The sequence below is a fragment of the Rhamphochromis sp. 'chilingali' genome, assembly GCF_963969265.1.
Source record: "Rhamphochromis sp. 'chilingali' genome assembly, chromosome: 12".
NCBI lineage: Eukaryota > Metazoa > Chordata > Actinopteri > Cichliformes > Cichlidae > Rhamphochromis > Rhamphochromis sp. 'chilingali'.
Window position 1 is genome coordinate 22,751,427 of NC_137939.1, and position 24,164 is coordinate 22,775,590.

A 24,164-nucleotide genomic window follows, 5' to 3' on the forward strand; every position below is an offset into this window, starting at 1 on the left:
ACATCTAAAATTAGACTCATAGACTCAAAATCATAAACGACAAACATTCAGAGTGGGCTCTCGTTTTGTGTGGGTGTGGCTTGAGTGACATATTGCTTTAGATTAAGGGAGTGTCTTTTGGGTAAGACAGGATCAACCCCACATCAGGACTATTGCTTGAGTTTGATAAGAAACATGGTTAAAGCTTTTATTGTAGATTACAGCTGATAAACTAGAGTATTTACAGACTCAACCTTTTTCAGAGATTTGACACTTTATTAAGCCGCATCACTACAGTGAGCAGTCCCTTCTTTAAGAAGAACTGCTGCACACACAACATACTAAATCCTGCTGCTGGAGTGATAAAAGGAAATCCCCCAATTTAACATTTAATCTAAATAAATCCATCCATCCTCTAGAGTTGTCCTCGCTGTCATGGAGTGAGAGGTGGGGTACTCCATGGAGCTGAGTTAGCTTACTGTTTATAGATGGAGAATTAAGTATGGATATTTTCTTAAGAATGTCAAGTCAATGTCTTCAAAAAAGGGCACTGATATGTCATTGATATGTCTCTTTGAGAATATTATTTTATTATTTTTCTTTTGCAATGGCAAAGAATGCCACCAAATATTCCTTGATCCTGGATTTACCTCCTGATCACCTTCAAGTCAAGACCCACCTCTTGTAAAATATAATTCTCTTACTGTAATTCTTACATTGCTTTTTAAAAAGGTTATTTTCAGAGTAAACATACCAGATCCACAACCTCCTTGACCACCTTAATAGTATCAATCATTAACAATACAGCAAATCATACAAGTTAAAGTTTAGTGAAGTAAAAGTCAGAAATTCCTCTTTGCTTTCTCGACTGAAGTCACATTATATTCATTTTATTCCATATTTTCTGCTCTGTGTGCCACAGTTTGAGAACCACTGGTCTTTTGGATCATTAAACAAAACACATCAGTGCTGTGCAGTAAATATAAAGTAAATGCTTAGTTTAACACTGAGAACCAAAGAAGGAGAAAAAGGCAGGCTTTCTTGAGGCCAAATGTAGCTAAACAAGCAAGACATAATGTGTTGTTTAGTGGCTCTACTGGCTGTGATTGGCTGGTCAAGGTTGATGATTTTTCATTGTAAGAAAGGCAATTAACATATTTGTAAAATCTATTGCCTTCAGCGGGTTTCCAGTTCACCAGTGTAAAGCAGCTCAATGACATAATGAAATGTAAATTTTCCATGCTGCTGGTGTATGTACTGTCCAGAAGTACTCAGATTTGACCTGCTTAAGAAAAAGATAGCACATCTCATTTAGAAATATTCATTTTATTTTTGCATATTTGTTTAAGATGTGATGTATGGCTTGTTTTAAGACTACTAAGATGATGCGGCGGCACCAGGAAACTGCAGTATCACGACTAAAGAATCTCTCTGATTTCTGCATTCGAGGAAAAAACAAAAACAAAGAAACAACTCTGATCAGTACAAGAGGCTAGAAAAGAAGCTCAGACCTGACACCAGCATATACTGCATTATACCGTATGTCTCTCACTCGCTGACACTCACAGAGACCAAACATGGACATACACACACTTTTGGACATCCACATCCAAATACATTTACCTGATCTGTATTGACACCTAAGTAACTGAATAAAGACCGACTCCGAGGATGCTTTTGCTGCAAAAGTTGAGAAAGCCTACAAAGCAGCTACAGGAACTTCATGTGATGGCTAATATGCTTGAAGTGTTAAGAAAGTCGATCTCAGAGTGACAATCTAGCAGTAGCATTACACAAAAATATTACACCAGTGTTGTCTACCTTATTAATGTTCCACCTCTGTCATTAATATTGCATATTCTGTGGTAATTACTACATAACAAATTGCCAGCAGTGGAGAAAACGAACAAAAGGGAACACAATAAACATTTTGTTTGTTTCACATGTGAGACTAATAAAAATGACAAAATGAACTAAGTACAGAGACAGATCTCTAAGGCCATAGACAGAAAGTTAACCTTGAAGAGGAGGTAATTGGAGCTGTGTTTCTGAAGGAGGAACTGACTCCCAGCTTGGCTAGAGCCCAGCATTCAGCTCAGTACCTTTGGAAAAACTGCAGCCACAGCATCATGTCAAACATATTTTCTCGTTGTCTTTACCCCGAAGTCAGACTGCCTCCGAACTCAGCAGCAAGAGAAACATCCAGAAAATTACCAGTCGTCTAATTCCAGTCTCTGAGTGCTGCCACTGATGAAAAACATTCAGAGTGTATGCTGATGACAATAGTAATAGAACGTTTTCTTTAACTATTACAACAACAATAATAATAAAAAAACAGGAACTAGAGTGCTCTTGAGAAGCCCTTTTGATTATATCACACTCTCTTCCACTTCTAGTCTCATCCTGATGATGTCACGAGTCAACAGTCACGCTGTTTCGAATCATCAAGTCAGCAGCTGCAGCCATGCTCAGAGCTGCTCACTGCATGCGGTCTGGCTGGTGCAGAGGGTAGTGGAGGAAGGCCTGCGGTGCAGCAGACACAGCAGTGAGTGCAGCTAGGGGAGGATGGATGGCAGCCGGAGGGGTTGGTGATGCTGTGATAGTGGGCGCTGGCGTACTGGGGGAGAAGGTGTAGCTGAGGTAGCCAGCGGAGGGTGACGGCGATGGGGTGTAGGGGTACTGCTCCAGTCCTGTGGAGGCATAGGGCGTGTAGGCGGGGCTGTAGTCTAGGTAAGGGGAGGTGAGAGCCGCTGCTGTCGGGCTGAGGTGAGAATGGAGCAGCAGGCTGGGCTGGAGGAACGTCTGGGGGTAGACGTACTGCTGAGTGAGCCTGGAGGGACACAGAAACACATGTTTGGTTAGCAAATATTAAGTAATTCATTATCTGGTTTTTACAAAACGGTAATTAAATTACTAATTATTGCAACTCTATTACCATTTCAATTATTTATCATATAAATATTAATTTTTTAGTCAAGAAATCAATTACCATATTGTTCTATAGTAAAAACAGAAATATACACTTAATATGCTTAACACTAAAGCACACATAATAAAATAAACGTGGGACTTCTCGTTTTTAATGTGTTTATATATAAACATATAATATGTTACACACATTTTCTCATGATCTTTCAGTAAATTCTTTAAACTCAATCACTGAAATCATTAAAAAAATTACACTGACTGAAGCACAACTGTTACAAGGATAGGTCTGTAGGACTTTGTTGAAAATTGTCATATCATTTGTAAATGTAACTGATGAGTCTTTATTTATTGTTTCATTATCGTTTATTGTTAAGATCACTCATACCTGTTTAACAGCATCTTTTGGGGTTTAAGAGTTTTGGGGAACTCTTTGGGAGTCATGTGAAAAAGCAAGTTTTTATGGAATTTTGCAGCCTTACTGCTTTCATAGTAGATAAGAGGGAGAGTATGTGCCAGGTGCGTGTAATTAAGTGCATTTGATCAATAAATCAATCATCAATAAATGTGAGAAACTCTTAAAAAGCAGAATTTTGGGTAGTTTGCTAGTCTGCAGCATTCAGCTGTATGTCAACCAAATGCCACAATCTTCCCAGGAGTGGATGTCCCATCAAATTCACTCCAAAGTCTGACGATACAGTGCAGTCAGTCAGGCTCTACAGGCATCGGTTAGCATGTTAAATGTTAAATGTTAAAGTTAATGATAGCACAATCAGATAAAGACTGAATAAGTATTATTTGTTTGACTGACTCTGCCAAGAGAAAGCCTCTTCTCCCCATAAAGTACACGGCAGCAAAGTTGCTTCTGAACAAAGCAGAAGAGTTTTGGAAAGACAAGACCAAAGTGAAGATGTTTGGCCATAATGCACACCACCATATTTGAAGCAAACCAAACACAGCATATCAGCACCGCCCTGTGTTCATATCAACACCTCATTTCAACTGTCAAGCACACCACGGTGGTGGTGGGGGTGATGGTTTGGGTTGTTTGCACTCACAGCACCTGTACACCACGTTGTCATTGAGTCGAACACGATCTCTTCTGTATACCGAAGTATTCTAGACTCAAATGTAGGATCATCTGCCTGAAAGCTAAAGCTTGGTCCAAATTGGGTCATACAACAGGACAATGATCCCAAACACTGGCAAATCTACAACAGCATGGCTGAAAAAGAAAAGAATCAATGGCCCAGTGAAAGCTCATATCTCAGCCTGGTTTCCTCTGTACGCCACAGTAGGTGCTAGAAAAGAAACTTAAATGACATTTTAGGAACTATTGTCCTCAGTTTCTGCGTTGGAAATTATAATTATTTCGGCTTCTACTGTAAATCAGTTGATATTAGCATGTTAGCATGCTAAAATGCTAAACCTTGCTAATGCTAAAAATTAAATAATCCAGCATGTTTTTCATTGCTACTGTAAATACATTAGCATCACGTACTACAAACACATGCTAACTTATGTAATTTGTATGCAAGTCAGTGTGTGGTCTGACATGTAGCTTTGCTTGGCGTTAAGTCTTATTTATTATATCTTTTTAAATGTATATCCTACAAGTTGCACTTGATGTTAGTGCAGATGTCTCAAATTAGCCTATAACTTTATAGTTTCTGGGTCTTTTCTGCCAATTTTAAAACCTTTTTTCATGCAACAAACAAACAAACATACAAATAACCAAAAAAACCATTAAGATATAGAGAAAAACAATAAAAATAATGTAGGTCAGTACATGTTTTGTATGGGCAGAGTGGTTAGCAAAGACAAAAGATGAAGCTGAAATTCCTCTTGAGACTTAAAAGATTGTCGTAAAAATCACACACACAGGCCTGACAACATCCATTTCTGTCTGAATATCCAATGGCAACATCAGGGAAATATGTGTGCAGAGCTGCCACTCTGTATATCACTGAGAGGTCTGATTTTTAAAGCGATGGTAATACGAGATGCTCTACGTTCACAGTTTCTTTAGCAAATGCTCATTTTCTCTATACCCCAAATACTGAGTCCTACAAAAGGTTCTCCTCCTCCTTAAAAAGCAATTATCAGTTCTGCTCCCTTAAAATAGATCGCCTCCCTTGTGTTTAAGTTTAATTAGCACACTGCCTGAAAAAGGTTTAAAAAAAAAAAAGACGCTTTGATCCTAATGAAACATTTAGGTAAGAAACACTAAATTGCAATAAACTATTCTTATCGGGATTGGCTTATGTTTCAAAAAATCTGTTTTGCTTCCAAAATATGATTTCTGGATTTGACACCTGTGCGCGCACACACACACACACACACACACACACACACACACACACACACACACACACACACACACACACACACACACACACACACACACACACACACACAAGCTGCCACAATAGATGCATGGTATGAGATTGTCTGCACTTGGAGCCACAACAATAATGAGAGAAAAAAGCGCTCCACTGTCCTCTTGTATTCAATCATGTCCTTGCCTGAGGCTGCCCACTTAACCTGAACATCCTCAGTTACATCTGGCAAAAGCAACAGCGATCATATCAAAGGAACTAGGTTATGCTACGCTGCTTAAGTAAAAACAACAGAACATGACAGTGTTTAACACTACAGCCTGCAGTCAGAGTCATTAACCTGACAGTAACCTTGTCACTGCGTCTGAGCAGGTGATCGGAGCAGTGAGAGGCGGTCTGCCGCTGCTCCTGCTTACCCCTAAACAGAGAGAGCGAGCAGGGATCAGGTGTGATTACACAACAAACACTGAGTCTGCACACAGCCACTGTGCTGTATACACAACACACAGACACACGCCAGTATGTGCAGGATAGCTGCCAGTATAAATACAGCATCCATATATTCATTTTAAGCATTAATCAAATTGAACTCTTCTTTTGAACTTATTTTAACTTATCGTGCCCTCTGATTGGTCACGCTAAACAAAATCCACAAACCTGTTTCCCCCTCATCACCAGAGCTCTAATGCTAGATAGCTGCAGGCTTAGTCTGATTGGCTGGTGTAGGCAATAGAAAGAAAATTTGATATTTTTTTTTCAACTACTGCTGATTCATGATTTCTGAAAGTTGTTTTTGTTTTTTATTTAACTAGTTGTGCGGCTGAACTGGACAAAAGGACCAAAAGAAGAATGATGGGTAAATAAAATACCACTAAAATACCACTAAAGGCAGTATAAGTGAAACTGATTCTGAGGTCTGTAATTCAGTTGCTTCTTGAGACTACGAGACTGTCCATGACCATTTTCATGGTTTTGGATTTGTTAGTTTTCCATCCTTCCCTCCCTTATTATTAGTCTCATCTGCGCTGTCTTTCACGGGTATTTCAAATTAACCAGCCACCCTCTTCAGTGTATATCCTTCCTGTGTTCCACCTGTGGCTTTTCAGATTTCCTGTGGGGTTTTGGGTTGTTTTTTTCTTTTCTTGTGTTCATTGGTACTTTCCCACAGATGACCTTTTGCCAGTTTTTGGACCTTGCCTTCGCTGTTTGTCCTCACTGGCAGCCTTTAAGTTTAAGGCCACTGCCTGTTTTTGAAGTTGGTCTTTTGGCTTTTATTCCTGCTTCCTGGTGTCATGCATACACAGGCAGTGTTAAAACATTAACCACAAAAATGTGGGATATTTTCTTATCAGGTGTATTTATAAATTGCAAATATGTGACTCCTCTACTCTGTTGCTTCTTTAAAACCCCTGAAAACCATTCCTTTTCTTCTATAATATTAAAAACTCATTACTAAATTAAAAAGAAAAAAATGAGTTTATAATTTATTAAATATCATTAAAGTTTGATTTGAGTCTTACAAAATTCTGATTTGGTAACTTTTTACAAACTTTACTCAATTTTTTAAAAAAAAGGAAGGAAGGAAGGGCCAACAAAATTGCTGAAGTTCTGGCTGGCACGACGAAGATCATCATCTGCACGGTTTCAACAACATATAAAGTCAAAACAAAGCTGAAGCTAGCAGCATCCTGCCTCCTCGACCCCTCTCTATCCCATCTCGTATCCCCCCGGAGCAGAAGTGCAGTGTCATTCCCACGGCTGTGTGCCGCTGCCTGCCTGCACCGGCCTGACTGATCCAATGTGACAGTGGCATCGTACGAGTGGGAGCTGTGCCTCGCCTCTCTTCTCCCCGTGCCTGGCATCATCGCATCACTGTCAAACACACATTTATACATGCGCACAAACACGCACAAACTCAAAGGGGACGTAGACAGGCACGCAAACTCTAAATTACAGCGCGCACATTGAATCACACAGTCGAATACGCCACATCCCGAAGAAGTGAACACGCAGGAAACGTAATATATGCACACACTTAACAGGTTGTGTGTAGTTAGTTAAGCAGCTTAGAAGAGTGTGTGTGTCGTGGGGGGAGGGGGGGGGGGTTCAAGCATGGCAGGACTAATTGGCGCAGCTGCATGGGTGTGCACTCACTAACAGACCCATGAGAGCAGAATAACCTCCACCGACTCTGCTCTCCCTCCCCTCTCTGGGTTCGCTCCCTCACAGCCATCTTCCACGTCTGCACTCCCCCTCGCTGTCCTTTCTCAAAACCAGGCAGCGCCATGAAAGAGAGAGGATGCACTGACCAAAGAGAATAAAAACCCAAACATCCATAAAGGGGTTTATTTGTTTTTTGAGGGTTTTTTTTGTTGTTGCTGAGGTTCAAGGTCGGGACTCCTTAGACGAGGAACGAGCGATGCTGAGAGGTGAAGGATCAGCCATCATATCCCTCATGCCTTAGGACAGCCTCGCTTATAATAGTACAGATGAGAGAAGTGAGGAGAGTGAGTCAGTCAAAGACACAAACACACACTCATGGAGAGACACACGCATGACCCTCTGTCCTCTGTCGATAAACACACACACAGCTCGAGGGGGGGTGAGTGATAGAAAGGCCAACATCAGCGCCGGACACTCAGCTCACATGTCAGCAAGCAAGCAAGACATTTAAATCTGATTCATTCAAATAAGGCTGACACGGAGAAGAAAATGTCAAAAAAAGGAAACGTCTCCTGACTTCAACCCATCTCACGCCTGAGTTTTAATCCTGCACATGTCAGTCTAATGAACGCCATCTCACTTCCATCTGACGTTCACTTGTTGCACGAATAAAAAAACATTCAAAATATCCTGTTCCGGACCTGCATTTATATACTTTAACGGCTTTAACTTTTTCCAGGTTTAAAGCTTTCATTTGAAGTTATTTGTCAGCTTCCTAATGACATCAAATATAATCATCAAGTAAATAAGGAGCTTTCAGCTTTTGATTTCAAGATTTCAAAGGATGTTACATCAGTTTTTTTTTGCCTTCAAGCCATGGCTTCTTTCAAAGTAAGCCCAAATTCATCCATAAAGAAAAGAAAATGTTCAGAACTGTCAAAATGATGTAAAAAATTTTACTTCAAACACACATCCAATGAATTGTTCAGAATTTTAATGTGAATGTACCCATTTGTAAGGGTTATAAAGAAGATATCGAAGATATTTAACTCAAAATACATGTTTATAACTTTTCCTTTATAGATTACTCTGTGTTGATACATGTAGCTGGTTCTCAGTGTAATACTGAGAAAACCTGTTATGAATGAAACTGCTCGCTGTTAAGTTATGTGTAGTCCCTAATCTTGCTTCCTCAGGCCAGTGTCTGCAGATGTGTGCACATAAAGTGATTGACATTCATCATGTTGATAAATGAGAGAGTACAGACCATTTGTGGTTGCTCTCTAATGTTGACACAGAGCTAAAAATGAACTGTGGAGACACACTTAAGCAACTGTTGACAATCATATTCAGGTAGGCCGTGGAAGTAAAGCTTTTAACCTATGTGGCCGATGTGTGCCGAGAAAAAATCCCCAGCAGCAGCAGCCTGAACCGTTGATACAAGGCAGCATGGATCCATGACTCTACCTTCTGAATGTGACAGCAGAAACTGAGATTCATCAGACGAGGAAGCATTTTTTCCATTCTAGCTGACAGGAGCGGCACATGGTATGGTCTTCTGCAGCTTCATGTGCAGTTCACTCAAGAGATGGTCTTCTGCACACTTTGGTTACAGTGCTTGTTTATTTGAGTTACTGTCCAGAGATGTGGCCATTTTCCTCTGACATCTAGCATCAACAAGGGATTTTTTAGCTGGAGAACTGCCGCTCACTGGATATTTTCTCTTTTTCAGAAAAACCTAAAGATGTTTGTGTAGGAAAATACCCGCAGACCAGCAGTTTGTGAAATACTCAGACCATCCTGTCTGTCGCCAACAACCTTTGTCATTCTGATGCTCAGATTGAACTTGAGCATGTCGTCTCTTCATAGCCGCATGGCTAAATGCACTGAGCACATGATTGGCTGATTAGATATTTGCATTAATGAGCAGTTAAATGGGTATACCTAATGAAGTGAGCGTATTTTGAATATTTTAAATAGTTGTTTATAGCAGCTGGAGCTTCACAACCATAATTGGGAACTTCACTGAGAACAACGTTTGCTATTTTTCTGCTTTTTCTGCTCTGATTAAGACTTAAACCAATAGTTATTTTCATCAATTTCCTAGAATAACCTTCTGGGTGAGTACAATCCCCATTAAAGTCTTCACAGTGGTTTGTTTTAAATTGTTTGCATGTTCAGTTTACCCCTATGTAAACCACAGAGAAGCAGCAAATCCTCACAACTAAGTGGAAGTAATTTACAATGAATCAATATCAGTGGATGGCTAATCAGTTAATTGTCTGACGGTGGCAGCTGTAGCTCTGAGCAGTCATAGGATTACTTTACATGATGCAAACACAAGACATGCCTTTCTCTTGTCACATTTCTGGCAGGTTGGCAGGTTTTTGCTGTGAGGCGCCTGCAGGAACACAGAAGTGTTGATTTAGCCTGAAATGCGAAGTCACTGCTCATTAAAAACTGGCCTCGATCTATATTTTATGCACTTTATTTGTCAGCATCAAGGCATCAGTGGGAGACAGAGGATGGGAAGATGACTTTAGTACTTAAATGCACATCAGAAGAAAAAAAAAACATAACCCGATGTGGAAGAAGTGGAAAAAGATGCAATCAGAGATCAAAATGTGTCATCTTTTAACAGACAACTGTGCTCTGTGTGCTCTGAAAAGCTTGCAACACCATCTCTTTACATTTTTTGTTAAATGAGGCTTTTCATCCAACAGAGGTGTCGCTCCTAATTGGGTCCCTGGGTAAGAAAAATATCCACCTGAGGGTTCGCCGTCTACCTAAACCCCCCTTCAGAGAAAGAGTGATGACTGCAGACTGAGAGGAAAGAGAAAGAAGGATTATTTAAAGGGGGAAGAAGACAAGAGGAAGAATGGGAAAAGAAAATCAGACAGGGAGAGATACGGAGTTACGGATGTGAACATATTAAACAAGTCGACACGTTGGCGCCCGCTGAGGCCGTTCACTGATTTCCTGATGTTTCATTGAGGAGCGTTTTATAATAAACGCACATCACACGACCCTGAAGCTTCACTGAACCCAGCCACAACTTCATCCACCCACAGGTGTGCTTTAAGTCTATCACCCCCTCCTCCCATCCTCTACTGCTCTGTTCCACTGCTTCAACAGGAAGTCCCCCCTCCCTTCCCCCACGCCTCCACCTTAAATAGACTCACCGCACATCCATCTCCCTCACCCTCCTTTATTTTCACTTAAAAGAAATTAAAGAGCAGAAAAAAAAAGAATCTCACTTCTGCCAAGCAACCGCATCGATGTTGCTGCAGCTTCTGGGTGCTGAAGGCAGACAGCAGGCGGCTATGGGCGACAGACGCCTGCCCTCCTCCCTCATATGAGAACATGCTCCCCCACAGCCCTCCACCCTAACTCAGCTGTACCTCAAAGCCACATTTGGCATCAGTCTGTCCTCTGTCCTCTAAAAACTTAAAGCAAATATGCCAAAGCAGCAGACAGCGAGTTGCGCTTTGTTTGAGTTTATTTTTGATATTTGCTGTTTACTGTGTGAGTTTGTGTGAGCAGACAAAGGAAGAAAGCCCACTGGGAGCCCCACAGTGATGATGGTGAAGTGGGAACAGGGGGCAGCAAAAGGCATGGGGATATATTTAGACGAATCTTATGTCTAGTAGTTTGACGTTTGGGAAAAACATGTTTGTTTGCTTTTCTCGCACTGAGTTAGATGAGAAGAATTTCATATCTGTCCCTTAAATATGAAATGACGGCCAGCCGCTGATTAACTTTAAAATTCACCCACTAGCTCCTCTAAAGCTCGTAATTATCATGCTAGAACTTGTTTAAGTTACTGCTCTGAGCCAAGAAATAGTCTGATTTGAAACACACCTGGTAGGTTTTTATCACTGGAAGGGAGCTGTCATTCTGGCACATAGATCCTTGTTTTTGCTTTTACAGAATTTTTAATTAGTGACATTTAAAAGTGCTTATAGGTGGACTTTGTTGACAAACCCCCACTTACCACTTAAAATGATAAGAATAACCTTTCTGCTAAAGGAATATGCATAATTTCTTATCACTGAAGCCTCCTTGACTCACTGGTTATTTGTTTTAATAAATCACAATAATTCACCATTTTTTTCAAATTCTAATGAAAGTGCATTCAAAAATAAATTATAAACTACATTTTATCACAATTACAATCAAAGTTGGAGCAGATTTGTCTGTTGCACAAGCATGAGCGCAAAACATTTGAAAATCTTCTATTGTCCAATTTTGGTGAATTGTGGTCTCAGTTTCCAGTTCTTAGCTGATGAGCTAGCTGACTTGGTGATATGCATTTAAAGATTCTCTCCTGCCTTCCCATCAGCTTGAAGCTGTCTGGCCATTCTCCTCTGACCTCTTTCATCAACACGACATTTTCACCCAGAGAACTGGTGCTCACTGGATATATTTTCTCTTTTTTTGGACCATTCTCTGTAAACCCTGGAGATGTTTGTGTGGTAAAATCCCAGCAGATCAGCAGTTTCTGAAATACTCAGAGCAGCCTGTCTGACACCAACCAATATGCCACGTTCAAAGTCACTTAAATAACCTTTGTTTTTTTCTCATTTTGATCCGATGTTTGAACTTCAAGCAGCTTGTCTTGTCCATGTCTACTTGCCTCAATGCACCGATTCGCTGCCATATGATTGGCTGATTATCAACTAGTTGAATGGGTGGAACTAACAAAGTGCATATTTGCATACACAAATGCAAAAATGCAGAATAAAAAAGAAACTGTGACAACGGCAACATCTTACACACACGAAAAAGATCCCAATCAGTTCAATAAATTTAAATATGAAGATCATTAGTTAGGGAAAACAAGTCCTAGATTTATAATCAGAGAGAAAAGACACCCTCAGTTAAAGTGAAAAACGGTGAATGCCCAACTATCTTGTGATTAAAGACTGGAAAAGCTACTGTTCTTTCTCAACAGCATGACCCTGTTTAAACTTTGGACTATTTCTTTTAGTTGAGCCTAAAATAAAAGTCCTTCATGCAGCCAAGAAATGTTTGAAACTGACTGCAGTCATACTGATCATGTCACAGACACATCGAGCCTCGGAGCACAGAGATCTGAGCTGGGACAGATGTGCCCTTTGCACGTAAGAAACTGAAAAATCTAGACATTACTCAGGCTGCAAGGTTTATTTATCCCCAGTTTAAACATGTAATTTCTGTCAAAACTGCTCTCCAGATTAAACAACTTCTCTCACATTTGTTTAAAGAGTCAATATTAGCTCAAGTCTCCTTCTGTCTGCTTGTTTCACTGTGGTGGATTCAGAACAGTAGCAGTGGTATCCTACATTCATCAGAACGCCCTCCTCAAACAGCAGATTTGATTTCTTATCTGCACCAAAGAGATAAAAATCGACGTTAGCGGTAATAGCAGTAATTCAAAAATAGACAGTTTCCTGTTGAGAAAAAGGCAGTAACCTGCAGCTGTGGTGCACTGAGACCTCCTGAGGTTAACGCTGTGGCAGACACTGGTATTGCTTCTTCTTTTGCAACAGATTTTTCCCTAAACACACCCTCGAACAATGAAACTCAACTTTGTTTACAGTGTTGGAGAGGAAAAAACAGAGGGGAATGCTCAAAACGAATGTATTTGTTTCACTTTTTTTCAGCACTGACATGCACACAGTTGTTGCACACATGAGATTAAAAAAACCTGCGTGGTTGAAATCAAAGCAGAACAGGCTGAGATATCTTAAACCAAACCAACAATATTAGTCAGAAATTAGTCATCTTTGTCAGCTATGACACAAAAACAGCCCAGCATTTGCTAGTTTCAGTTCTCAATTGTGACAATTTGCTTTTTAATAGCAACTCTTCAAAATAAAAGCCCACTCAGTAGTTTTCATTGATCTGATGTTTGGTAAGCTGGAGTATCATCCGGTCGTCGGTTTGAGTATACCCTCATTCAAATCTAATGCTTTAAATAGAAAAAAACTATAAAATATAAGCGGCTCATAGCAGGTCTTAAAATTAGTAAATATAATCTAAGATTAACTGTAAAATATTAAATATTAAACTGCTATTATATGACATAATGTGAAAAACTAAGTACACCCTTACTGGTTTCATAGCAATTACAAGACGGACGTAAGAGCGGCTTAACAATTTGACAGTCTGGAGTGTTCAGATGTGCGTTAACACAATGCCAAGGAGTAAAGGCATCATCAGTGATCTTAAAGAAGCAGTTGTTGCTGCCCTCTAAAAGTCCATCATTCTACAGTGGAAAAGATTATTCACAAGTGGCAAACATTCAAGGCTGCTGCCAGTTTTCCAGGGTCTGGACATTCCAGCAAATTCGCCATCTCTATTAAAGCAAAGGTTTAGGCAATTTGCTGGTCTGGAGCATTCAGATGTGTGTTAACATAATGTGCCAATAATCTTCCCAGGAGTGAACGTAACAACAAATCCAACTGTGAAATGCTCAGAGAAACTGCAAAAAAACTAAGATTTACATCTCAGACTCTACATGCCTCAGTCATGCCTGGCGAAAGTCCATTTTCTCTATATAGAATCTGGCAACACAGCTTAGGTTTTCAAAGTTGAATCGGAAAACAACACAATAGGAACAATGTCCTTTGAACAGACGAGACCAAAGATGCCATGATGCACACTGTCACATTTAGAGACCGGGGGGGATCTTGGCTTGTTATGCAGCCACAGGACTTGTGAACATTTCAGCCACCTTTCAGTTGACCATGAACTCTTGTATGGTATTCTAGAGTCAAACGTGAGGGGATCTGTTCAACACCTAAACATTGGTCTGTGTGATGGCGACAGGAAAATGATCCCAAACACACCAAAAACTCTAGAATAGCCCAGTCAAAGTCTGCAAATCTCCATAAAGTGATGCAACAGACAGTTATGCTGATAAAGGTGGCTCTATCTATTTAATCATGGAGTGCTTTGTTTGTTTTTCACACACTGCTTCTGCATTTTTGGTTTAGTTTGTGTTGAATAAATAATGACACAATCTAGTATGACATGTTGTTGTTCTTCACAGGCTGCACTTACCTAATTTTAAGAGATGCCAAGGGCCAGATGATGTTTTATGTCCTGATATGTAAGATGACTTTACCTTGACTGTGTTTTAGTATTTTACACCACAGTGTGAAATAAAAAGTATAATTCGATAATTAGGTTTAAAATTACCTGTTGGTGGATTTTGTTAACAGACCAAACAAATGTGCTTTTTAATCCAATGTTTCAGTTCATACTGACAGAAAACAGAAAGTGTTCTTGCTTCACCTCATATGTCTCATTTATTTTCTTCACAGATGTCCCAATAGTTTCTCAGCAAATTAAACCGCCACCTGCAAAACACACACGCATTACACACTGCCTGAATTTGGAGGTGTTTTAACCCTAACAAACAAAGTGCCACCTGTGGTTTGTGTTTGCCTTTGGGCTGTGCCAGGTGATGTTTTCAGCTGTTTTTCTTCAGTCTGAGGTGTCAAACTGTGACTCTTCCTGCAAGCAGAGATTAACAAAAGACTCCCTCTGCGTCAAATCTCCTCTCGCACTCTGGGAGACTTTCTATCAACCCCTCATCACTCATTCATAGACTCATCTGGGTCAGCCTCAATTCCCTCATCACTCATTCAGAAATTGAGGACTGCAATATTAATAGCACTCAGAACAGTTGAGGTTTTTAATGGACTTTTCTGTAGCCGCAGGATCGGAACTTGTCAGCCTTCAGAAAATCAGAGCGAAGAGATCATTTCCAAAACGCTACATCCTGTAAATTCCTTAAAATACCTCTAAAATATAGAAGATCCCATCGCTAAAACTTCAGATTTGTGACAGCCAAAGACCAAAATAGCAGCTATTTGATTTTGAAATGAAGCTCAAAAAGTCAATAGCAGCGCCAGACACACAAAACAAAATCAACAACTGTGACAGTTGGTAACATCTTCTCCTAAGATCACCTCCTCACCGGCGATACACCAAACATCTGAGTCAAGACTAAGTAGGTGTTGACAGAAGAAGAAGAAGAGTCATCCATCCAGTCATCAACAACAACACATCAGCTGGGTTCAACCTGCACCGTCTCTCTACTGTCTGCAGCAGTCTATGATATGAGTCACCCCCCTTGTTTTACTCAGGAACTGAGTCATTAAGATTTCCTTTCTTGTTCACACTGAAACTCTGGGACACTGAATGAGAACGTCTGTCACCCGTGAATTACACAAACCCAGAAAGGTTTGATTCTTTCCAAGAAACCAGCACCAGCTCACCAGCACGATACATCTGTTGCCATTCATCTCTTTAGTAATTTGGCATTAAATCCTTTGTACTCTGATACATGAGATATTGACATACACCGTGACGTTGGAAACCAGTTGCAAAACAGGCCTTTTTCCTGACTTAGTGAAAGTGTACAATATTTCATAAGAAACAACACCTCTGATCAGGTGCAGGGCTGAAGCATCAGTGTGCAAACATCCACACAGATTATAAACTACTTAAAGGGAAATTAAAGTGAAACCGAGTGTTAAAAATACTTAAAAGTGTTTAGTGCAGCTGCTGGCTGTACTTATCATACTGTATTTTCCCCATCTTTTTAACGCTTCTCCTATTCCTGTCCTGGGGTAGCATGTTTGTGTTGGTTAAAAACTCTTTCAGTAGGCAAATACCTAAATGGACACAATTGCAGTGGCATCATTTAATCATTATTTGCAAGATGTGTGAATTTTGAGAGAGTAATCTTGTCAAACATGGAAAGTTCTGTAATAATGTTTGCAGCGTTTGATTATGGTAGTTGCGCTAACTGTTGCATGTTATCTAGGGTTGTGCCACAGCGTACCATCCACAATAATTCCAGCACAATGTTTCAGCATAAAAAGTGTCATCTCATGATACCAATGGTATAGCAATGCCATAGATTAAACATCCCTAACACGCACAAAAGCAAAGCCCAGACATGTCTGAGAGGGAGAGCAGGAGTGCTTAAAAAGGGAGCTACCTAAATTTTTGGAAGTGGAAGGTGGAAGTGGAAACAGCAAACTTGTTTCAACATTTGAGGCAAACATAAACCATTAAATAAAACCAGATTATGAAGGGCTAGGGTTATGAGGACATGTTAGCGGTTTGTGTTGTGCAAGCCAAAAGTAAACAACTCAACCGAGCATCGCTGGAGCGCTTGCTAGCTTCACTCCATATGACAGGAAGACCAAATAGTGTTGAGCAGTTGTGTTACACTTAAAACTTCAGGGAAAACACTGCCTAGGCTACATTTGTGCTTACATTTGACTCACGCTGTGTCACTGGATATTTTATTGTGTCACTACTATTGCGCTATAATGCTGCTGTCTTGTCACCTTGTGGCAATAAATTCACACTTCAAATAAAGGCAGTCTGTCATCAGCGTCAGAATCATGGTGGAAAAAAGGGATGCAAACTGCCCTTCATGTTGTTTGCAGTAATAAATGCTGCTGCCTACAAGCTTGCTGTATTAAATAGACACCAAATAACATAACAACACATAAAATATCTCTGCCTCCATTAACTAGAAGGCACTGGTGTTGCTATATGTAGTGATGACAGACACTTGCCTTTCTCCTACATCGAGGGTCAGCATAACAACCAAGATTAAACTTTTATTGATTGTTATGGGTATCCATATACACAGCTAACTGCAGTGAGCACAGTAAACATGTTAGCACCTGCATGTTTATAGACTCTTGTTTTTCCGGTTTCCTGCCACAGTCTCTATCTTGCAACCAGTTGGGATCATGTTCAGGGTTTTTAAAGGGTGTTAAAAACACCACTTTCTATTACACAACTACACAGTGACTCATGAGTGGCACTACGGTGATGCAATGAGAGGAAGGAATGTGAGGAAGCGTGTGTGTGTGTGTGTGTGTGTGTGTGTGGAAGTGGGAGAAAAAGAAGGGATGGGGGAAGTTTGACTAAAAAGCTTGTTGCCTCAGTGAAGCCCAACTCATGCATGAGTGAAATTCGGAATTGAGCTTCTCATGGGTTTAATGGACCAGAAAGAGAGAGAGAGACAACAGAAGACATCAAAAGCCAGTGCACCGATATAGAAACGGGCACAGGGTCGAATACATTCTGGAGGCGCTGCAGAGTGCCAGCGACTACCGAGACCCAAGTGCAGAAAAGGAGCGAGTGCTCACAAATGTCAAGGGCGGAGGAGTGAAATGTATTGTGTTGAGGAGGAGGAGGCAGGTAAGAGAGAGTGAGAGAGAGAGTGTTGGAAACAGTGGTATTGATTCTTCCCCGTCTTACCCATACTGCCTCTGAGCCCACGTAGGATGGACTTGCTGAACTCCAACAGAAAGACCTGCAGACAGAGACAAAGACAAAGAGAGAGGCAGCGGTAAGGCGGGATATTTTAGCTACTGGCTATACAAACAACAGAAGAGACGGGCAGACAAGGACAGAGCTGCTCTCTCCCTCTCTGTCTGTTTTTTTCTCTCTCAGAGGTTAGCATGTATACGGGAGTATCACAGACCGACTGTTATTCCCCCAGCATACACACTCATACAAATAATGATGCACTCTATTGCTCACAAACATCTGTGACCTCCCTGCCTCCAGACTTCATCGGGAATCAGCTGAGACTGAGTAAGAAAGGAGAAATGTATCCTCCTCCTCCTCCTCTCTGCGCCTCCTCTGACTTCATCTTTACATTCCTGCAGCTATTTATTCCTTCCCATTCCTCGTTTTTACTGTACTGACATGACTTCATCAGCCCTCCTCCTTCGCCAGGACAAAGAGGAGACAGGCACACTGTTATTTGTTGCTCTTAACAGTCCCGTCCCCTTCTTGCTCTTTTTCGCCTTCTCCCCGCTCTCCTATTCTCTCGCTACTCTCGCACACAATAACAAAATACCAAGCGCTGCCATCTCCCATCAGCTGCATGCTTGGGGAGTTGCGTCGCAGCCCTCGCCCAGAAATAAGGACACACAGTCAGTTGTTGTTGGCACCGCTGTTTGTCAATCACACCTACACTCTATGGCATTTCAGCCAGCACGCTTTAAACGGAGTAGTGAGGGAGAGCTGCTGTCAAGGTCTGGTGTGCACCCAGATGTTGAAGGGGAAGCACAAAACATGTGCGGTGGTGGTTATCTCTGAAAAAGCCCAGCAGCGCAAAAGCTTGTGCGTAAACTCAAGCACACAAGGAGCGAATGTATGGTGGGAATAAGCAGCTGGCTGGGGCGACGAGCATGCCAGTGGTCGTCCATGATTTATCCAACTAATGTCACATTTAAGCATATATTTATATTTTTTGTGATTTCTCTTGTCCTCCACAAAGCTCTGGGTCAACATCCCTTTCAGTAAAATGTAAATATGTAGAGATTTGAAGCCTGCTTGAGAGCATTTGCTGCCTTTGTTCATTCAACAACGTAGAAGGCCTTTAGCTGGTTAGAAGCACACTTACTGTAAATCAGTCTGATCCTATTCAGAATGTGCTGTTTACATGGGACACAAGAAGACTTCATATTTCAACAGTATCCAGATTTTTGATTGTCTACCTGCAGCTTTTTTACATTTCACACGACAAACAGTGTGCTGGATTCAGTTTCTCAGTAAAGGAAACTAAAAGTAACAGTACACTTTAAGGCTTACAATATTCTGCTTCCTTTATACTTCCCTATTATGTTTTTTTTATTTTAATGTAGTTGCTAACTACAAGCTGTGACAGAATGAGGTAAAACCTGAATAACATGTTTATAACATGCAGTTTCCCAATCTGCCAACACGTACCCTGGACATGTGATCATAACCAGGGTCTTCATGCAAATAAGTGTTATTCCAAGCCTTCCGTGCAGACTATCACAGGCTGCGATATTCACCTTCATGATCTATCATATTCACATTATTCTTTCAGTAACGTCCGTGTTCGTCAACATCCACAGAACGGTGGCTTGTGAATGAATTTATTCAGCTGGCACCTGGTACCCAAGCATTGAGTGCCAGCTGCTTGTCTTCAGCTGGCACTCAAGGCTTCGACTGATAAACAGTGTCTGCTCTTGAAGTGATGCCCAATTTATGCTTCAGCGGGAAATCTAAGTCGTAACCTACGACGTAACCAAAACCTCCAACGTAGCCTGACGCGCACCTCCCGAGTAACATAACTACATGTCGTGTTGAATCAGCCCGCAGCTACTGTGATTGGCCTGTTCAGCATTGTAGACGCCTCCTGTAGATTTCTGGCTACTTTTTTCTCCAATTTTTGAAAGTTTTTATTCACTGAGAGAATAACAATCATCATCTCAGTATGAGAATTAATAACCACAGCGTTGGTATAAGGACTTACGAATGTTGGCAAATTCCTAGAGAAAGATTCCTGAAAGTAACAGAATGGATATGGGGGAACGTTTGTCTCTGGGAAAAAAACAAAAAAGAGCAGAGACTGCATATGAAACACCGTCAGCCACTTACATGGGCTTCAGAAAGGTTCCCCTGTGCTACTGTCACTGACTAATTCTGCCCCCACCCCCATATAATCTAGAAAACTAAGTATTTGTTGTGGCTTACTATACTGTAAATCTCAAACATGTTATCTCTTCCACGTTGAAGTCTTTAGAAGCCACTGCCTGTCAATTTGCTACATTATATCCCTTTTTTCCACTTATCCAATTCAAGGTCAAAGGCTGTAGGAGAGGGTACATCCGAGACAGGTCGCCAGTCTGTCACAGAGCCACCACAGGGTGACAGACAACCATTCACGCCTACGGTGAATCACCAATTAACCCAACATGCATATCTTTGTACTGTGGGAGGATGCTGGAGAACAGAGAGATCATGCAGGCCTCAGCAGGCTGGTTGCTATGAGGTGATGGTCTTCACCTACACGCGACCATACTGTCCTCAAATTACTAAATTATATTTTTTAAATAAGCCTAGTGATAGTGCACTGTGGAAACCTCATATACCTTATTTGGTGCCATAAATCCTTAAAAACATTCAAGAAGTTTTTAAGCCAGTAGTGAATCTCAGATGCGCAAATACAAGTGGTCCAAACTGCACTTCCACAAAGCAATATTTTCTACTTTTTTAAGCAGCAGCACTCAAAGTCATCCAGAGGTGCCAAATTTAAATCAACTAAGATTTTTGTTTCTCGTGGTTGCAGGACCCCTGCTCTAAATAAGCATTTTTTAAAACTTTTTGTGCCATTCCCAACTTGAAACGTCAAGAAAGTCACGTCTAACCTCCACAATTTTTATCAATCTTTACCAATAAAAAAGTATCGAATTAGAATTTCACACTGGCATCAGCAAATTAGTTTTTTGTTTTTTAAAAAATGTTAAAAAACACACTTATTCAAATGAGTTTCACTTCACGTTTTTTATTGGTTGTCCTTCCCCTGCCGGTGGTTGCATGCACCAGTTGTGGGAACCACTGCTCTAAATACTCACCAAACCACCAAAACCACTCACTTAAAGCTCACCTTTTCAAACCTTCAAATAGCATTTGATTAAAAAGAAGCTCGGTGCTACCTCTTGTTTGATGAGTTTTTGAAGAAAGAAAATAGACGCAGATTAACGATGCTTACTTGACTGTGAGCTGCGAGGTTTCGCCCCCAGGTACGCCAGGTTCACATTGGCCTTCCTGCCGTCGATGATGGGGTTTGCGTCTTTGCACGCACGCTCTGCCGCCCCCCTGTCCACCATGGTCACCTGTAGACAGCGTCACAGCATTGCACATTAAGACCACTCATGTAATCTCTTAAACCGACAAAACTGCAACGCATGAAAGCTTCTCTACAGTCTGGATGCCAGCATGAGCACTCGGATGAAGCAACACAGAGGGGTGACCCTGAGGATGCTTCTGTCCTCGTCTCCTTAATCTTTTTTTTCTTCCTTTTTTTGCAGGACAGGACACTGACTCCACTACATGAAAAGAGAAATGAGTGTGTTTTAAAGCTGCCAGTGGAGCTTCAGCTGTGTTGGTGTGGGTTGAAGTGTAGGAGGCAGACTTTTTTTCCTTCACCCTGGCCTGCCAAGGATGAAATGCTAGAATCTACCTTGAGGGACTGAGTTGAGGAGTGGGCAGAAAGAAACTGGGAAGGGGTGATACAGGTTAACACACACACAGAGAGTGCAGTTACACCACAATGCAGAACCACAGCTGCAGGCTCCACTGCCAGTAAGTGGAACAGTGAAAGTAAAACAGCTATGCTTGCTTTCATTTTACAGCATCAGACTCTGGACTTTTATGCAAACATAAAGCAGTGAATGGTTTTTAGATCGCTGTGGTTCAAGAATTAAGACCTCTAAAGAGACGTCAAGTATGAAATGAGCACGCTGCTACCCAACTCTCAAAAAAGGGAGGGGGGGAGCTCAACACATGGCTGCTTCAATACACAGCTCATTGGCTGCGCAGTAGGTAGAGATAATCTGAAGTTCAATACACATTAACTCAAAGTCACTCAGACAAACAACCAAAACCCAACCTGGCAGAGGGGGGAAGGGCTGTGAGGGAGGAAGTCAACATGAAACTGCTGCAGCCTTATCTTGCAGAGCCAACTGACATGTCACACCTCCGAGTCCAGGGACCCCCGTCTCCCCACCCTACACACACACACACACTCTCACACACAAACACAAACACACAGACGACACAGACATCTGCCCACAGCTGCAGCAGCTTATTACCAACTCAAGTGTATCTGTGTGGGTGTGTGTGTCCTTGTTTTGTGTCTGTTCGAGCTTCCATTTGTACTTGGGGAGAGTGGAGATAATTGATGACACACTTATAAGTTATAACCTGCTTCTCATGCTTCTGGCATGTGACTGTCACCACCAGACACGCTGCACATGGCTCCTGCTTGAACAAAGTGGCAGTGTCTGCAGCGTGCAAGCCCGAGACACACACATTAAAAAAAGGTTCCGATGAAAAACATAAGAATAATGTAATTAACTATTAAGATAAAGTCACTTTAAACTGATTAGCAGCTACAACAGACGTGGGCTACTGTGCTTTAAGCGCCCTCCGTTTAATTAGATTGGAAGTTGCTGATAAAACCTTAATTAAACGCTCTTTTTTGCTTTGTTTATTCACTCTACATGCGTTGAGTTGCTCTCTGATTCTAGCAGAGAAAAGGCAGATGAACTTAGATTGACTCACAAAGCCGTATCCTCTGGATTTTCCCGTCTGTTTGTCCGTGATCACCACTGCCTCGTCGATGTCCCCGAAAGTCTCGAAATATTTCCGAAGTGAAGCGTCGTTGGTGTGATAAGGAAGCCCGCCGACGAAAATCTTGGTGTAAGTTGTGTCTTTTTCCATGGTGGGGTGCATTATCTCTAACGGAACCCCGACCAGCTGACCTAAAAACAGCGGTGAACTCATGCGGCTTGAAGATAAAGAAAAAAAAAACGCAACACAAAGGAAAAAACAAAAAACACAACACGACAGTAGCGGAAACTTTACGCTCTGTGGTCACCGACAGCCTATAATAACGCCAACAGCGCGTCCATGGCTTGACTCGCAGCCCCCGGTTGCCTCACATATACCGCTTTTAGATGTGTACTTGTCTTGGACCCTCTTGTCTCCCGTCCCTGGAAAAAAAAGGCAAAGTCTCCAGGCTTGGACAGGCGGTTACATGCGCCCACTCTGTTTCTGGTCCAATAGACGTGCGGTGCGTCTTTTCCTATCCGCGCATCCCTCCTCCTGCTCCACCCTACCCCCTGCCGCCACACACACACACACACACACACACACACACACACACACACACACACACACACACACACACACACACACACACACACACACACAGGAAACCCCCAACTTGGTCAGTGAAATGATGAAACGGAACAGCCGGATAATTTGGGGACCAAATGTCTCCAGGAAAAACCGGATCGTGTGCGCGCCTGAGAATGCGTTTGACTTGAAGCTTCGGAGAAAGTTGGTGCGAGGAAAACAGTGATGAGAATGACAATTAACCAAAAATACACATAAAACCGGCAGTTTGTAAAAAACTTTGGACTTTTTCGTATGGCAAGATTCCCACAGCATGGCTTTAAGGAAGAATTATTTTGAACTAAAGTTCGCAATTAAGGTTTTAACAAAACCAGCCTCCGCGAGTGAAGCAGCCAAAAATGGTGCTACTGTATAATTTACAAGAGATAAAATACTATTAAGGAAATTTGTTCTCGATTAAGCTAAAATATGCCAAGTTCCTCACCCACTACAAAAGCTCTAACTGTCCTGACTGTTTGAACCAAACTAACACTCCACAGAAGTGCTGGCGGCGCTGTGAAGCAATTCACTGCACCCAATAGTTCCCCATTCTGAGTAACTTCATTAACATGCATGCGCTGGAAGTCATCCCCTGGAAATCATTAACCGGTGGACGAAGTTTCATAAAGAGTAGAGGAGACCTTCACATCTCCAACCTGCTGATCACCCATTTCTCCAACTGAAACACTGCGTATTTATTTAACCCTCTGAGGTCTGAATCATCAGAAGTAGTATATTTTGCAGAAAGGCAAAAAGGACCTCGCTGTAAAAACTGTAAATATTCTATGGAGTTTTTAAGGAGTTAGAATGATTTTTTCCTTTGTTCATAGATCGATAAGAAGTGGGAGAATAATCTAATAAAAACAAAACTTACATATTGTAAATGGCTATTGGTTACAGATGGCGTGATTGTGTGATGATTCAGAGCTACGAGGGATAAATAAAATCCCTCGTAGCTCTGATTGATTGTTACGTTACCTTAAAACTGAAGGGAAACGTTAAAAAATGCTTTGC

The 24,164-nt window shown here is 41.4% G+C and overlaps 1 protein-coding gene across 1 annotated transcript; it reads right to left on the reverse strand.

Annotated features, from left to right (window-relative positions):
* Positions 1-1,422: 1,422 nt before the first annotated feature.
* rbm38 (RNA binding motif protein 38) lies at positions 1,423-23,045 on the reverse strand. Its single transcript, XM_080898250.1, has 4 exons — positions 22,536-23,045; positions 20,962-21,085; positions 17,688-17,742; positions 1,423-2,809 (listed from the first exon to the last, which is right to left on the reverse strand). Exons 1-4 carry the CDS (start codon positions 22,755-22,757, stop codon positions 2,458-2,460), a joined length of 753 nt encoding a protein of 250 aa, XP_080754376.1. The 5' UTR covers positions 22,758-23,045; the 3' UTR covers positions 1,423-2,457.
* Between the last annotated feature and the right edge of the window lie 1,119 nt (positions 23,046-24,164).

Excerpts from the sequence above, each read along its gene's own strand:
- rbm38 (XM_080898250.1), bottom strand. The coding sequence starts at position 22,757 with ATGAGTTCACCGCTGTTTTTAGGTCAGCTGGTCGGGGTTCCGTTAGAG. Across the intron at positions 21,086-22,535 it reads AATCCAGAGGATACGGCTTT|GTGACCATGGTGGACAGGGG; the intron begins GTGAGTCAATCT and ends CGCTGTCTACAG. Across the intron at positions 17,743-20,961 it reads ACCTCGCAGCTCACAGTCAA|GTCTTTCTGTTGGAGTTCAG; the intron begins GTAAGCATCGTT and ends CTCTGTCTGCAG.